Source organism: Mytilus californianus, unplaced genomic scaffold (assembly GCF_021869535.1).
Source record: "Mytilus californianus isolate M0D057914Y unplaced genomic scaffold, xbMytCali1.0.p SCAF_94, whole genome shotgun sequence".
Lineage (NCBI taxonomy): Eukaryota > Metazoa > Mollusca > Bivalvia > Mytilida > Mytilidae > Mytilus > Mytilus californianus.
In genome coordinates, this window is record NW_026262750.1 from 67145 (window position 1) to 85365 (window position 18221).

At 32.6% G+C, this 18221-nt stretch overlaps 1 protein-coding gene across 1 annotated transcript in view; it reads right to left on the bottom strand.

Annotated features, from left to right (window-relative positions):
• Positions 1-446: 446 nt before the first annotated feature.
• The window catches only part of LOC127717256 (uncharacterized), a 35073-nt gene continuing 17298 nt past the window's right edge, over positions 447-18221 (bottom strand). The window contains exons 6-8 of the mRNA XM_052222996.1: positions 6971-7160; positions 6094-6200; positions 447-476 (exon numbers count right to left, since the gene is read on the bottom strand). Of these exons, the coding sequence (XP_052078956.1) occupies positions 447-476; positions 6094-6200; positions 6971-7160 (327 nt within the window). The remainder of the gene's footprint in view (positions 477-6093; positions 6201-6970; positions 7161-18221) is intronic.

Genomic DNA, 18221 nt, shown 5'->3' on the forward strand with positions numbered 1-18221 from the left:
TTGCCGATCATTCTGCTCAACTCTAACAAACAATACAAAACATAATAAACAATGACTTCAGTGGATCAACTACTGCTTATGAAAAATATCAATGTATAAAAACTACAAGTATATTAATATAAATCAATCATCATAAAATAAAATCTATAACTGTAAACATTAAAACATGTATAAATGATTTAACATTTAACATTATATCTCCTATAGAACATCTACTTTGGATGCTGTGATTGTCTAAAACATAGAGAATAGATAATACTTGGAAAACTTAACAACGAAAAGTCTGGAGAGCCTGTTTTCCACCTTCCAATTGTCTGTTGTAGTAATTGTCAAAACACAGAAAAAACAAGGTATCATTGACATCTCTGAACACAGCTAACAGTTGTTTCAAAAAAGCTGGAAAATTGTATTTGATCATATATACTCTTTTTAATTTCCTGGCAGTCTTATGTAGTCTCTTCTGATTTTTCACAATACTGTAAAAAAGAAATAACATAATGAGAATTTGGTGTTCATAGATTTAGTAGATATTTGATGCAAGTTTACCACTGTAAATTCAGAAATTATTGCGTGCATTTATTATTGTGATTTTTAAAACATGAATAAAAATGCGAGATTAATTATTGCGATTTCAGGGAAATCTGCATACAGCTATAAGTATCAGATATCAAAATGCGAGTTCTTTTATTGCGATATTTACCCAGTCGTATTATTAGCCTTAATAAAAACCTCGCAATAATTTCTGAAATCTCAGTATTGAATATATTCACAATTTTTTTTTTTTACTTGGGACAAATTAGAGCTTAACACATTGTAAAGAAATCTATTTGTTTAAGGGGCCTTGATGGCCCAGTAGTCTAAGTGGTTCTTATACTACATCACAAATCTATCAACACTGAGGTTGCGAGTTCAGCACGTGGTAGGTGCCTTTGACTCCAATCTTAATTGACTAGGATTGTTAGTTTTCCTCCTGGCACTCTGGCTTCCTCCATCAATAAAGACTGACCACCACTGTATAACCAATGATGCTGAAAATGGTGTTAAACACACACAATCAATCAATCTGTTATTGAAGACTATATGTTGCCCTGTAAAGACTATATGTTACCCTGTAAAGACTATATGTTGCCCTGTAAAGACTACATGTTGCCCTGGTAAGACTATATGTTGCCCTGTAAAGACTATATGTTACCCTGTAAAGACTATATGTTACCCTGTAAAGACTATATGTTACCCTGTAAAGACTATATGTTGCCCTGTAGATGCCATTCGATTAGTTTGGATTGCTCTCTTTTTTCATAATTACTTTATTTTAATTTCTCCTTCTTATTCTGAATTTGGATGACTTAGACATGCATTACTAGTACATTATTACTATTACTGGTAGCTTTAAGTGGACTATGCCATCGGTGTCCAAACTGTTCACAGGGGTTTTTAACTTGAAAAAAAAAAACATAAGGGAGACACAAATAGTTTGCCCTTGATTTACTATGATAGCTTAATTTGTTTTATTTTAATATGCTTGCTAAGACTCAAATGAAAATCTAAAATTGAGCTTACTTCAATGAAGAAATATTGTAACCCACTTTCAACAGAAGGAGAATTTGTATTATAACAGCAATAGGTTGTTTATGGTATATTCATAGTCTTTTTGTCGAGCCTTCGACTTGAGTCGGAAAAACCGAGACATAGCGATCCTACATTCCGTCGGCGTCGTCGGCGGCGTCCACAAATATTCACTCTGTGGTTAAAGTTTTTGAAATTTTAATAACTTTCTTAAACTATCCTGGATTTCTACCAAACTTGGACAGAAGCTTGTTTATGATCATAAGATAGTATCCAGAAGTAAATTTTGTAAAAATAAAATTCCATTTTTTCCGTATTTTACTTATAAATGGACTTAGTTTTTCTGCCGGTAAATATTACATTCACTCTGTGGTTAAAGTTTTTAAAATTTTAATAACTTTCTTAAACTGTCCTGAGTTTGTACCAAACTTGGACAGAAGCTTGTTTATGATCATAAGATAGTATCCAGAAGTAAATTTTGTAAAAAATAAATCCATTTTTTCTTTATTTTACTTTTAAATGGACTTAGATTTTCTGCCAGGAAACAACACATTCACTCTGTGGTTAAAGTTTTTAAAATTTTAATAACTTTCTTATACTATTTTGGATTTGTATCAAACTTGGACAGAAGCTTGTTTATGATCAAAAGCTAGTATCTTGAAGGAAATTTTGTTTTCTTCCAGTTAACATTACATTCAGCATGTTCAGTCTGCAGTTAAAGTTTTTAAACATTTATTAGCTTGATAAACTATCCTGGATTTTTACCAAACTTGGACAGAAGCTTATTACAATCAAAAGATAGTATCAAGAGGAATATTTTTATTGATTTACTTCCTCATTTTTGTTGAGCCTGTGATTAACAGAAAAAGTAGGCGAGACACTGGGTTCCGCGGAACCCTTACAAATTTTTTGGTTTTGTTAGCTCCTCATTTTTATAATAAGTTTTTGATTTTCAAGTTTTTTAGCCTGGATCATGCTGAATCCTTTCTCGTTGAAATGCCTATCTTTTGCAGTAAAATTGGTACTGTTAATTTTTGTACTATTCAGACTATTATTTTGTTGCCATGCTTCCAACATCTGTAAAATAGAAAATTTGTTATTAGATATAAATACAATGATACAGGACAAGATTTCTAATCTTGTCTAAAAAAAGATGAAAGGTCATTGCTGTTAAATGGAAAAAGGGAGATGACCAGCTATTTGGGAAAATCTTTAAATCACATTTCATCCTCATTGGTCCATCAAACTATAATAATTGACAGAGGATAAAATGACTGATGACTATTTAATATCCAGTGGCAAGTATTACAAGCATATTCAGGATAATAACATGTTAATGAAAAGCGCTTCCGAGGCAGGAAATTTATAACGTGTTGTTTTCATTTTTTTAATGTCTTCCAGTTAACTATCTATAGAGAACTATAAACTATCTGTAAAATATTAAACATGTTACTATCCATTTTAATCAGTAACAGTCCAATTTCCTGCTCTATATCTCAGTTGACCCACTCTACAGGATCTACTTCACCTATATCTCAGTTGACCCACTCTACAGGATCTACTTGGTCTATTTCTCAGTTGACACTCTCTAAAGGACATACTTCGTCTATATCTCAGTTGACCTACCAATTTAGATTTATTACCGGGTTTGTACTAACATGAGCAACACGACGGATGCCAAATGTGGATCAGGATCTGCTTACCCTTCCGGAGCACCTGAGATCACCCCCAGTTTTTGATGGGGTTCATGTTGCTCAGTCTTTAGTTTTCTATGTTGTGTTTTGTGTACTATTGTTTGTCTGTTTGTCTTTTTCTTTTTTTAACCATGGCATTGGCAGTTTACTTTCGACTTATGAGTTTGAATGTCCCTTTGGTATCTTTCGCCTCTCTTTTTTTGACCCTCGCCGCGATATGGCCTTTTTGTGCTGATGCGGCGTTAAGCAATCACCCATCAATCAATCTTTTTTGACCCACTCTAAAGGACATACTTGGTCTATATCTCAGCTGACCCGCCCTAAAGGACATACTTTGTCTATATCTAAGTTGACCCAATCTCAGGGACCTAATTTGTCTATATCTCAATTGACTCACTCTGAAGGACATACTTCGTCTCATCTTAATTGACCTACTTTGAAGGACCTACCATATAGCGGGTTATTTTCGCGGGGTGTTTATTTTCGCTTATTTTGGCGGGTCAGGAGAAATCGCAAAAATATATTCCGCGAAAATTTGTGCATACGTTCGATACTTTCTAGGTTAAAGCGTTTTGTAAACTATCTATTTTTTTCCCATTCGACGGATCAATCACGGTTCTTGTTAATTTGAACAACATAAATGCCAAAGGCCATTGTTCACTGGCTTTCAGGTATTAATTAGTTTATTGATTACATAAAATAAATAATGATATAAAAGTATTTTATCCTTATTAATTAGTGTCAAATTATATAAGAGTTGCAAGTCACTCATGATAAATTTATAATCTAATTAGTACATCAAAGGTCTGGTCAACCGTAATATTTACAAGAAGTTTGTACACCTGTGAAAAATAACTATGTACTTGTATTCTTTTGATTAACTGTATCAAAATATAATCAATAAATAAGACGTCATGCAGGAAAAACAATCATTTAACCATAACAATAGACCCTTGTTTGTCAATTTTTACAACTTTTTAAGTAGAACCATTTCAGTATCCGCCAAAATATTCAATTGGGATTAAAGAATCCGCTAAAATAAAAACTGCCAAAATTTTTCGTATACTTTGTTGCCCTTCAATCGTGAAATTTTACACCCGCGAAAATAACCTGCTATACGGTACTTCATCTATATCTCAGTTGACCCACTCTAAAGGACCTACTTCGTCTATATCTCAGTTTACCCACTCTGAAGGACCTACTTTGTCTATATCTCAGTTGATCCACTCTGAAGGACCTACTTCTTTGATTTAGTGTCATGTTATATTATTCTGAATTTTCATAACATCAATTTTTTAAGAAATATATATAAACTTGTTTGGAGAAAATACTGTTTTTAACCAATTTTTACCAATAAAATTGAGAATGGAAATGGGAAATGTGTCAAAGAGACAACAACCCGACCAAAGAGCATAAAACAGCCGAAGGCCACCAATGGGTCTTCAACACAGCGAGAAAATCCCGCACCAGGAGGCGTGCTTCAGCTGGCCCCTAAAAAAAATGTGTACTAGTTCAGTGAAAATGGACGTCATACTAAACTCCAAAACATATAAATGAACTAAAATTAAAAATCATACAAGACGTACAAAGGCCAGAGGCTCCTGACTTGTGACAGGTGCAAAAATGTGGCGGGGTCAAACATGTTTTGTGAGATCTCAACCCTCCCCCTTTTACCTCTAGCCAATGTAGAAACAAGAATGTGTCCATGGTACACGGATGCCACACTTGCACTATCATTTTCTATGTTCAGTGGACCGTGGAATTGGGGTCAAAACTCTTATTTTAACATTAAAATTAGAAAGATGATATCATAGGAAACATGTGTACTAAGTTTCAAGTTGATTGGACTTCAGCTTCATCAAAAACTACCTTGACCAAAAACTTTAACCTGAAGCGGGACGGACAGACGAACAGACGGACGGAAGGACGGACGGACGAATGGACGGACGGACGGACTCACAGACCGAAAAAAACATAATGCCCCTAGGGGGGGGGCATAAAAACAAACACACAGCAATACGCACAGTAAAACTCCATTAAAAAGAAGTCAGAGTCCAATGTCAGAATAGATAACAAAAGAAACTTAGAAAAATGACAATGATACATAAATTAACAAAGGACTACTAGCAGTTACTGACATGCCATCTCCAGACCTCAATTAAACTAATTGAAAGATTATGACTGTATCATATGAAAATCAAGCACAATCCCTCCAGTAAGGGGTTTAGTATCATACCATCATAGAATATATGAGAACATAACCTGTATTATGCCAACAACTGGTTTTAGAATACATGTGTTTATTTCCGATGCAAAGACCCTATGAGTGAATCAAAATTAATACCAAAATATGCCATCTTTAATGACCTGAAAAATACCATATTTAAATGTACATCTTTTAAAAGAAAATTCCTTTCATAATATTTCTTAAAATAGTAAAATACATCATTTTTCAGTTTTTAGCTGGTTTAAAATGCCAATTGTAAACAGTATGTGGAACCGCTCCCATCTACTGAACTCCCTTTTGAGATTTTGTTTCTTAAAAAATTTATAGGTGTCTTTGACTTTCCAAAGGTTTCGCTCTAAGGACTAAAGGACAAACAATTATACATTTGATTTTTCTAAATCCATCAATTTGAAACTATAATAACTGGAAGAGGATTACTATTGACTGATGGGTGCTTAATATCCAGTGGCAAATATTTCATGCATATTCAGGAACACAATTTCAATGTCCTTATTTCCACTAGAGATCTTGTAGATGTCTGACTTACATTATAAGAACATTTACATGTGCATATGTAAAATCAGTCATGAAGTATAAATTACAAACCTGGAAAGCACATCTGTCAAATGGCATGTTACCAACAGCAGTTCCAAGACCTGGGCATAGGACACTTCTGATTGGTTGATTTTCTGGGTCTCTGTTGTGTTTCTGAACTGCAATTACAAACAAGCCAACTTTTAACAAGAAGTTGCAAGCAATGTTATGCAATGTTTACACACAGACACTGAGGAAAAATGCCATGCTCAAAGAGTACTGTGGATTCATTTATTTTCGTGGGTACCAATTTTTGTGGATTAAGGAAAACTTGCACTTTCGTGGATATTTGATTTCGTGGTTTTCCAAAAGTCTGCATATATTCATAAAGCAAATTTGTAATTCGTTGAATAATTTAATTCTTGGTTTCGCTGTACTCACGAAATCCACGAAAATTGGTATCCAACGAATAATAATGAATCCACAGTACATGAATCATAAAAATTAAAAAGTGTCATCAAACAGGAAGTGTCTTTCTATGAGGTATGAAAATTGTTTCCACTTTACAAATTAAAATAAAAGAACATCTAGTGAGCACGCTTACACACCACATGCCTCCATATAAAGGGAAACCCCTTTTGGTGACCTGATGGCAAACTTTATTCTGTTTACTTTAAGGAATGATTCTTTTCTGTTCTGATTTTAGACAGTAAAATTGTGCAACTCTATGATTAGTTAGTATGACCTTGACCTTAGATATAGTGACCTCAAAATCACTACTAGTATTCCTCCCATTATACGTGACCATATATATCCAAGTAAGATTTCAATCCCATATGAAGTGTTTGATTTAATTTAAGGGAAGGTGTTTGGTACCACCTTAAGAGAAGCAATCTTTCTGACTGGTACTTGTATGTTTTAATGAAAAACAGGTATTATTAAAGCATACCAGCTAAGATTATAGCTCTAAATGCCAGGAAAGCATTAGCTGTATCATTCACATCTTTTGGAACTCTCATTGTTGGAGCAGAAATTAGAAATTTTATTGGCCTTCCACCACATAAATTGAATTTCTTCATATTTTCAATTTTTTCTTCATTCGGCTCTTCACTATAAGCTGGGATTATAATGGCATTTCCCTATAAGTAACAAAAATTAGTATAAGATACATAAAGTAACAGATGGATGGAGATGACCTTTAATGAAGGACAGATGTCAATTTCTAAATAACAACAATTATTATTTTATAGCTCAAATTGGCCCAAGTAAACAAAGTGTGCTAAAAACTTGCTTAAATAAACCACATGCTTATGAGCCTTTTGCCTATCAGGAATCCAATCAGAAACTGTTTGATTCTTTATCTTTTTAGAGCCTATAAAAGGTACGTGCACCTCTTTAAGATAGTATGACTTAAACCTTTTAGAGTCTATAAAAGGTACAGGCACCTCTTTAAGATAGTATGATTTAAATCTTTGAAAGCCGATAAAAGGTACAGGCATCTCTTTAAGATAGTATAACTAAAACCGTTTAGAACCTTTAAAAGGTACTGAAACATCTAAAAGACAGTATGACTTAAATCGTTTAGAGCCTATAAAAGGTATGAGCACCTCCTTAAGATAGTATGACTTAATAAAATTGAGAATGGAAATGGGGAATGTGTCAAAGAGACAACAACCCGACCATAGAACAGACAACAGCAGAAGGTCACCAACAGGTCTTCAATGCAGCGAGAAATTCCCGCACCCGGAGGCGTCCTTCAGCTGGCCCCTAAACAAATATATATACTAGTTCAGTGATAATGAACGCCATACTAAACTCCAAATTGTACACAAGAAACTAAAAATAAAAATAATACAAGACTAACAAAGGCTAGAGGCTCTTGACTTGGGACAGGCGCAAAAATGCGGCGGGGTTAAACATGTTTATGAGATCTCAACCCTCCCCCTATACCTCTAGCCAATGTAGAAAAGTAAACGTATAACAATACGCACATTAAAATTCAGTTCAAGAGAAGTCCGAGTCTGATGTCAGAAGATGTAACCAAAGAAAATTAACAAAATGACAATAATACATAAATAACAACAGACTACTAGCAGTTAACTGACATGCCAGCTCCAGACTTCAATTAAACTGATTGAAAGATTATGTCTTCATCATATGAATATCAGGCACAATCCTTCCCGTTAGGGGTTTAGTATCATACCATCATAACATATATGAGAAGAACATAACCCGTGTCATGCCAACAACTGGTTTTTAAATAAATGTGTTTAGTGCCGATGCAAAGACCCTATAAGTGAATCAATATTAACGCCAAAATATGCAATCTTTAATGACCTGACAACAGTATCGTAACTATATCCCTTCTTAATAAGTCTATTTAAAGGTTTTGTTAGCTTCAGAGGTGAATACTAACATTTTTGTGCTTTATAAAGAATATTTCCATAAAAAATTGGATGTGAAATACCTGAACGTATAAGAAGTCTGCATGTTGAGCTATATTTACGAATGATGTCCTTATACCGATGATAAAATTTAGTAAATGTTTTGACTAGTTTGTGATATCGAATTAGAGCCTATAAAAGGTATGAGCACCTCCTTAAGATAGTATAACTTAAATTTTTAGAGCCTATAAAAGGTACAGGCACTTCTTTCGGATAGTATGTTGACCTCAAAGGTATCTTTTCAAGTTTTTTTGTGTTGTTCAGTTTGTTCTCATTGATATATATTCCTACATCCCATAATCTCATTTACTCCCATGCCAACATATTGTTAAAACTTACAAATGATGATCGGACTTCACATATAAATATATATTTTTTATATATTATTAGTCAATATTAGTACCTACTACAACATTTTCACCATTATAGTCCTCTCGTATATTACAAGTCAATATTAGTACCTACTACAACATTTTCACCATTATAGTCCTCTCGTATATTACAAGTCAATATTAGTACCTACTACAACATTTTCACCATTATAGTCCTCTCGTATATTACAAGTCAATATTAGTACCTACTACAACATTTTCACCATTATAGTCCTCTCGTATATTACAAGTCAATATTAATACCTACTACAACATTTTCACCATTATAGTCCTCTCGTATATTACAAGTCAATATTAGTACCTACTACAACATTTTCACCATTATAGTCCTCTCGTATATTACAAGTCAATATTAGTACCTACTACAACATTTTCACCATTATAGTCCTCTCGTATATTACAAGTCAATATTAGTACCTACTACAACATTTTCACCATTATAGTCCTCTCGTATATTACAAGTCAATATTAGTACCTACTACAACATTTTCACCATTATAGTCCCCTCGTATATTACAAGTCAATATTAATACCTACTACAACATTTTCACCATTATAGTCCCCTCGTATATTACAAGTCAATATTAATACCTACTACAACATTTTCACCATTATAGTCCCCTCGTATATTACAAGTCAATATTAATACCTACTACAACATTTTCACCATTATAGTCCTCTCGTATATTACAAGTCAATATTAGTACCTACTACAACATTTTCACCATTATAGTCCTCTCGTATATTACAAGTCAATATTAGTACCTACTACAACATTTTCACCATTATAGTCCTCTGGTATATTACAAGTCAATATTAGTACCTACTACAACATTTTCACCATTATAGTCCTCTGGTATATTACAAGTCAATATTAGTACCTACTACAACATTTTCACCATTATAGTCCTCTGGTATATTACAAGTCAATATTAGTACCTACTACAACATTTTCACCATTATAGTCCTCTGGTATATTACAAGTCAATATTAGTACCTACTACAACATTTTCACCATTATAGTCCCCTCGTATATTACAAGTCAATATTAGTACCTACTACAACATTTTCACCATTATAGTCCTCTGGTATATTACAAGTCAATATTAGTACCTACTACAACATTTTCACCATTATAGTCCTCTGGTATATTACAAGTCAATATTAGTACCTACTACAACATTTTCACCATTATAGTCCTCTGGTATATTACAAGTCAATATTAGTACCTACTACAACATTTTCACAATTATAGTCCTCTGGTATATTACAAGTCAATATTAGTTCCTACTACAACATTTTCACCATTATAGTCCTCTCGTATATTACAAGTCAATATTAATACCTACTACAACATTTTCACCATTATAGTCCTCTCGTCCTCTCGTATATTACAAGTCAATATTAGTACCTACTACAACATTTTCACCATTATAGTCCCCTCGTATATTACAAGTCAATATTAGTACCTACTACAACATTTTCACCATTATAGTCCTCTCGTATATTACAAGTCAATATTAGTACCTACTACAACATTTTCACCATTATAGTCCTCTCGTATAATTATAGTCCTCTCGTATATTACAAGTCAATATTAGTACCTACTACAACATTTTCACCATCCCCTCGTATATTACAAGTCAATATTAGTACCTACTACAACATTTTCACCATTATAGTCCCCTCGTATATTACAAGTCAATATTAGTACCTACTACAACATTTTCACCATTATAGTCCTTTCGTATATTACAAGTCAATATTAATACCTACTACAACATTTTCACCATTATAGTCCCCTCGTATATTACAAGTCAATATTAGTACCTACTACAACATTTTCACCATTATAGTCCTCTCGTATATTACAAGTCAATATTAGTACCTACTACAACATTTTCACCATTATAGTCCTCTCGTATATTACAAGTCAATATTAGTACCTACTACAACATTTTCACCATTATAGTCCTCTCGTATATTACAAGTCAATATTAATACCTACTACAACATTTTCACCATTATAGTCCCCTCGTATATTACAAGTCAATATTAGTACCTACTACAACATTTTCACCATTATAGTCCCCTCGTATATTACAAGTCAATATTAGTACCTACTACAACATTTTCACCATTATAGTCCTCTCGTATATTACAAGTCAATATTAGTACCTACTACAACATTTTCACCATTATAGTCCCCTCGTATATTACAAGTCAATATTAGTACCTACTACAACATTTTCACCATTATAGTCCCCTCGTATATTACAAGTCAATATTAGTACCTACTACAACATTTTCACCATTATAGTCCTCTCGTATATTACAAGTCAATATTAGTACCTACTACAACATTTTCACCATTATAGTCCTCTGGTATATTACAAGTCAATATTAGTACCTACTACAACATTTTCACCATTATAGTCCTCTGGTATATTACAAGTCAATATTAGTACCTACTACAACATTTTCACCATTATAGTCCTCTGGTATATTACAAGTCAATATTAGTACCTACTACAACATTTTCACCATTATAGTCCCCTCGTATATTACAAGTCAATATTAGTACCTACTACAACATTTTCACCATTATAGTCCCCTCGTATATTACAAGTCAATATTAATACCTACTACAACATTTTCACCATTATAGTCCCCTCGTATATTACAAGTCAATATTAATACCTACTACAACATTTTCACCATTATAGTCCCCTCGTATATTACAAGTCAATATTAATACCTACTACAACATTTTCACCATTATAGTCCTCTCGTATATTACAAGTCAATATTAGTACCTACTACAACATTTTCACCATTATAGTCCTCTCGTATATTACAAGTCAATATTAGTACCTACTACAACATTTTCACCATTATAGTCCTCTCGTATATTACAAGTCAATATTAGTACCTACTACAACATTTTCACCATTATAGTCCTCTCGTATATTACAAGTCAATATTAGTACCTACTACAACATTTTCACCATTAAAGTCCTCTCGTATATTACAAGTCAATATTAGTACCTACTACAACATTTTCACCATTATAGTCCTCTCGTATATTACAAGTCAATATTAGTACCTACTACAACATTTTCACCATTATAGTCCTCTCGTCCTCTCGTATATTACAAGTCAATATTAGTACCTACTACAACATTTTCACCATTATAGTCCCCTCGTATATTACAAGTCAATATTAGTACCTACAACATTTTCACCATTATAGTCCTCTCGTATATTACAAGTCAATATTAGTACCTACTACAACATTTTCACCATTATAGTCCTCTCGTATAATTATAGTCCTCTCGTATATTACAAGTCAATATTAGTACCTACTACAACATTTTCACCATCCCCTCGTATATTACAAGTCAATATTAGTACCTACTACAACATTTTCACCATTATAGTCCCCTCGTATATTACAAGTCAATATTCGTACCTACTACAACATTTTCACCATTATAGTCCTTTCGTATATTACAAGTCAATATTAATACCTACTACAACATTTTCACCATTATAGTCCCCTCGTATATTACAAGTCAATATTAGTACCTACTACAACATTTTCACCATTATAGTCCTCTCGTATATTACAAGTCAATATTAGTACCTACTACAACATTTTCACCATTATAGTCCTCTCATATATTACAAGTCAATATTAGTACCTTCTACAACATTTTCACCATTATAGTCCCCTTGTATATTACAAGTCAATATTAGTACCTACTACAACATTTTCACCATTATAGTCCTCTCGTATATTACAAGTCAATATTAATACCTACTACAACATTTTCACCATTATAGTCCCCTCGTATATTACAAGTCAATATTAGTACCTACTACAACATTTTCACCATTATAGTCCCCTCGTATATTACAAGTCAATATTAGTACCTACTACAACATTTTCACCATTATAGTCCCCTCGTATATTACAAGTCAATATTAGTACCTACTACAACATTTTCACCATTATAGTCCCCTCGTATATTACAAGTCAATATTAGTACCTACTACAACATTTTCACCATTATAGTCCCCTCGTATATTACAAGTCAATATTAGTACCTACTACAACATTTTCACCATTATAGTCCTCTCGTATATTACAAGTCAATATTAGTACCTACTACAACATTTTCACCATTATAGTCCTCTCGTATATTACAAGTCAATATTAGTACCTACTACAACATTTTCACCATTATAGTCCTCTCGTATATTACAAGTCAATATTAGTACCTACTACAACATTTTCACCATCCCCTCGTATATTACAAGTCAATATTAGTACCTACTACAACATTTTCACCATTATAGTCCTCTCGTATATTACAAGTCAATATTAGTACCTACTACAACATTTTCACCATTATAGTCCTCTGGTATATTACAAGTCAATATTAGTACCTACTACAACATTTTCACCATTATAGTCCTCTCGTATATTACAAGTCAATATTAATACCTACTACAACATTTTCACCATTATAGTCCTCTCGTATATTACAAGTCAATATTAGTACCTACTACAACATTTTCACCATTATAGTCCTCTCGTATATTACAAGTCAATATTAGTACCTACTACAACATTTTCACCATCCCCTCGTATATTACAAGTCAATATTAGTACCTACTACAACATTTTCACCATTATAGTCCCCTCGTATATTACAAGTCAATATTAGTACCTACTACAACATTTTCACCATTATAGTCCTCTTGTATATTACAAGTCAATATTAGTACCTACTACAACATTTTCACCATTATAGTCCTCTGGTATATTACAAGTCAATATTAGTACCTACTACAACATTTTCACCATTATAGTCCTCTGGTATATTACAAGTCAATATTAGTACCTACTACAACATTTTCACCATTATAGTCCTCTGGTATATTACAAGTCAATATTAGTACCTACTACAACATTTTCACCATTATAGTCCCCTCGTATATTACAAGTCAATATTAGTACCTACTACAACATTTTCACCATTATAGTCCTCTGGTATATTACAAGTCAATATTAGTACCTACTACAACATTTTCACCATTATAGTCCTCTGGTATATTACAAGTCAATATTAGTACCTACTACAACATTTTCACCATTATAGTCCTCTGGTATATTACAAGTCAATATTAGTACCTACTACAACATTTTCACCATTATAGTCCTCTGGTATATTACAAGTCAATATTAGTACCTACTACAACATTTTCACCATTATAGTCCTCTCGTATATTACAAGTCAATATTAATACCTACTACAACATTTTCACCATTATAGTCCTCTCGTCCTCTCGTATATTACAAGTCAATATTAGTACCTACTACAACATTTTCACCATTATAGTCCCCTCGTATATTACAAGTCAATATTAGTACCTACTACAACATTTTCACCATTATAGTCCTCTCGTATATTACAAGTCAATATTAGTACCTACTACAACATTTTCACCATTATAGTCCTCTCGTATAATTATAGTCCTCTCGTATATTACAAGTCAATATTAGTACCTACTACAACATTTTCACCATCCCCTCGTATATTACAAGTCAATATTAGTACCTACTACAACATTTTCACCATTATAGTCCCCTCGTATATTACAAGTCAATATTAGTACCTACTACAACATTTTCACCATTATAGTCCTTTCGTATATTACAAGTCAATATTAATACCTACTACAACATTTTCACCATTATAGTCCCCTCGTATATTACAAGTCAATATTAGTACCTACTACAACATTTTCACCATTATAGTCCTCTCGTATATTACAAGTCAATATTAGTACCTACTACAACATTTTCACCATTATAGTCCTCTCGTATATTACAAGTCAATATTAGTACCTACTACAACATTTTCACCATTATAGTCCTCTCGTATATTACAAGTCAATATTAATACCTACTACAACATTTTCACCATTATAGTCCCCTCGTATATTACAAGTCAATATTAGTACCTACTACAACATTTTCACCATTATAGTCCCCTCGTATATTACAAGTCAATATTAGTACCTACTACAACATTTTCACCATTATAGTCCTCTCGTATATTACAAGTCAATATTAGTACCTACTACAACATTTTCACCATTATAGTCCCCTCGTATATTACAAGTCAATATTAGTACCTACTACAACATTTTCACCATTATAGTCCCCTCGTATATTACAAGTCAATATTAGTACCTACTACAACATTTTCACCATTATAGTCCTCTCGTATATTACAAGTCAATATTAGTACCTACTACAACATTTTCACCATTATAGTCCTCTGGTATATTACAAGTCAATATTAGTACCTACTACAACATTTTCACCATTATAGTCCTCTGGTATATTACAAGTCAATATTAGTACCTACTACAACATTTTCACCATTATAGTCCTCTGGTATATTACAAGTCAATATTAGTACCTACTACAACATTTTCACCATTATAGTCCCCTCGTATATTACAAGTCAATATTAGTACCTACTACAACATTTTCACCATTATAGTCCCCTCGTATATTACAAGTCAATATTAATACCTACTACAACATTTTCACCATTATAGTCCCCTCGTATATTACAAGTCAATATTAATACCTACTACAACATTTTCACCATTATAGTCCCCTCGTATATTACAAGTCAATATTAATACCTACTACAACATTTTCACCATTATAGTCCTCTCGTATATTACAAGTCAATATTAGTACCTACTACAACATTTTCACCATTATAGTCCTCTCGTATATTACAAGTCAATATTAGTACCTACTACAACATTTTCACCATTATAGTCCTCTCGTATATTACAAGTCAATATTAGTACCTACTACAACATTTTCACCATTATAGTCCTCTCGTATATTACAAGTCAATATTAGTACCTACTACAACATTTTCACCATTAAAGTCCTCTCGTATATTACAAGTCAATATTAGTACCTACTACAACATTTTCACCATTATAGTCCTCTCGTATATTACAAGTCAATATTAGTACCTACTACAACATTTTCACCATTATAGTCCTCTCGTCCTCTCGTATATTACAAGTCAATATTAGTACCTACTACAACATTTTCACCATTATAGTCCCCTCGTATATTACAAGTCAATATTAGTACCTACAACATTTTCACCATTATAGTCCTCTCGTATATTACAAGTCAATATTAGTACCTACTACAACATTTTCACCATTATAGTCCTCTCGTATAATTATAGTCCTCTCGTATATTACAAGTCAATATTAGTACCTACTACAACATTTTCACCATCCCCTCGTATATTACAAGTCAATATTAGTACCTACTACAACATTTTCACCATTATAGTCCCCTCGTATATTACAAGTCAATATTCGTACCTACTACAACATTTTCACCATTATAGTCCTTTCGTATATTACAAGTCAATATTAATACCTACTACAACATTTTCACCATTATAGTCCCCTCGTATATTACAAGTCAATATTAGTACCTACTACAACATTTTCACCATTATAGTCCTCTCGTATATTACAAGTCAATATTAGTACCTACTACAACATTTTCACCATTATAGTCCTCTCATATATTACAAGTCAATATTAGTACCTTCTACAACATTTTCACCATTATAGTCCCCTTGTATATTACAAGTCAATATTAGTACCTACTACAACATTTTCACCATTATAGTCCTCTCGTATATTACAAGTCAATATTAATACCTACTACAACATTTTCACCATTATAGTCCCCTCGTATATTACAAGTCAATATTAGTACCTACTACAACATTTTCACCATTATAGTCCCCTCGTATATTACAAGTCAATATTAGTACCTACTACAACATTTTCACCATTATAGTCCCCTCGTATATTACAAGTCAATATTAGTACCTACTACAACATTTTCACCATTATAGTCCCCTCGTATATTACAAGTCAATATTAGTACCTACTACAACATTTTCACCATTATAGTCCCCTCGTATATTACAAGTCAATATTAGTACCTACTACAACATTTTCACCATTATAGTCCTCTCGTATATTACAAGTCAATATTAGTACCTACTACAACATTTTCACCATTATAGTCCTCTCGTATATTACAAGTCAATATTAGTACCTACTACAACATTTTCACCATTATAGTCCTCTCGTATATTACAAGTCAATATTAGTACCTACTACAACATTTTCACCATCCCCTCGTATATTACAAGTCAATATTAGTACCTACTACAACATTTTCACCATTATAGTCCTCTCGTATATTACAAGTCAATATTAGTACCTACTACAACATTTTCACCATTATAGTCCTCTGGTATATTACAAGTCAATATTAGTACCTACTACAACATTTTCACCATTATAGTCCTCTCGTATATTACAAGTCAATATTAATACCTACTACAACATTTTCACCATTATAGTCCTCTCGTATATTACAAGTCAATATTAGTACCTACTACAACATTTTCACCATTATAGTCCTCTCGTATATTACAAGTCAATATTAGTACCTACTACAACATTTTCACCATCCCCTCGTATATTACAAGTCAATATTAGTACCTACTACAACATTTTCACCATTATAGTCCCCTCGTATATTACAAGTCAATATTAGTACCTACTACAACATTTTCACCATTATAGTCCTCTCGTATATTACAAGTCAATATTAATACCTACTACAACATTTTCACCATTATAGTCCCCTCGTATATTACAAGTCAATATTAGTACCTACTACAACATTTTCACCATTATAGTCCTCTCGTATATTACAAGTCAATATTAGTACCTACTACAACATTTTCACCATTATAGTCCCATTATAGTCCTCTCGTATATTACAAGTCAATATTAATACCTACTACAACATTTTCACCATTATAGTCCCCTCGTATATTACAAGTCAATATTAATACCTACTACAACATTTTCACCATTATAGTCCTCTCGTATATTACAAGTCAATATTAGTACCTACTACAACATTTTCACCATTATAGTCCTCTCGTATATTACAAGTCAATATTAGTACCTACTACAACATTTTCACCATTATAGTCCTCTCGTATATTACAAGTCAATATTAGTACCTACTACAACATTTTCACCATTATAGTCCTCTCGTATATTACAAGTCAATATTAGTACCTACTACAACATTTTCACCATTATAGTCCCCTCGTATATTACAAGTCAATATTAGTACCTACTACAACATTTTCACCATTATAGTCCCCTCGTATATTACAAGTCAATATTAGTACCTACTACA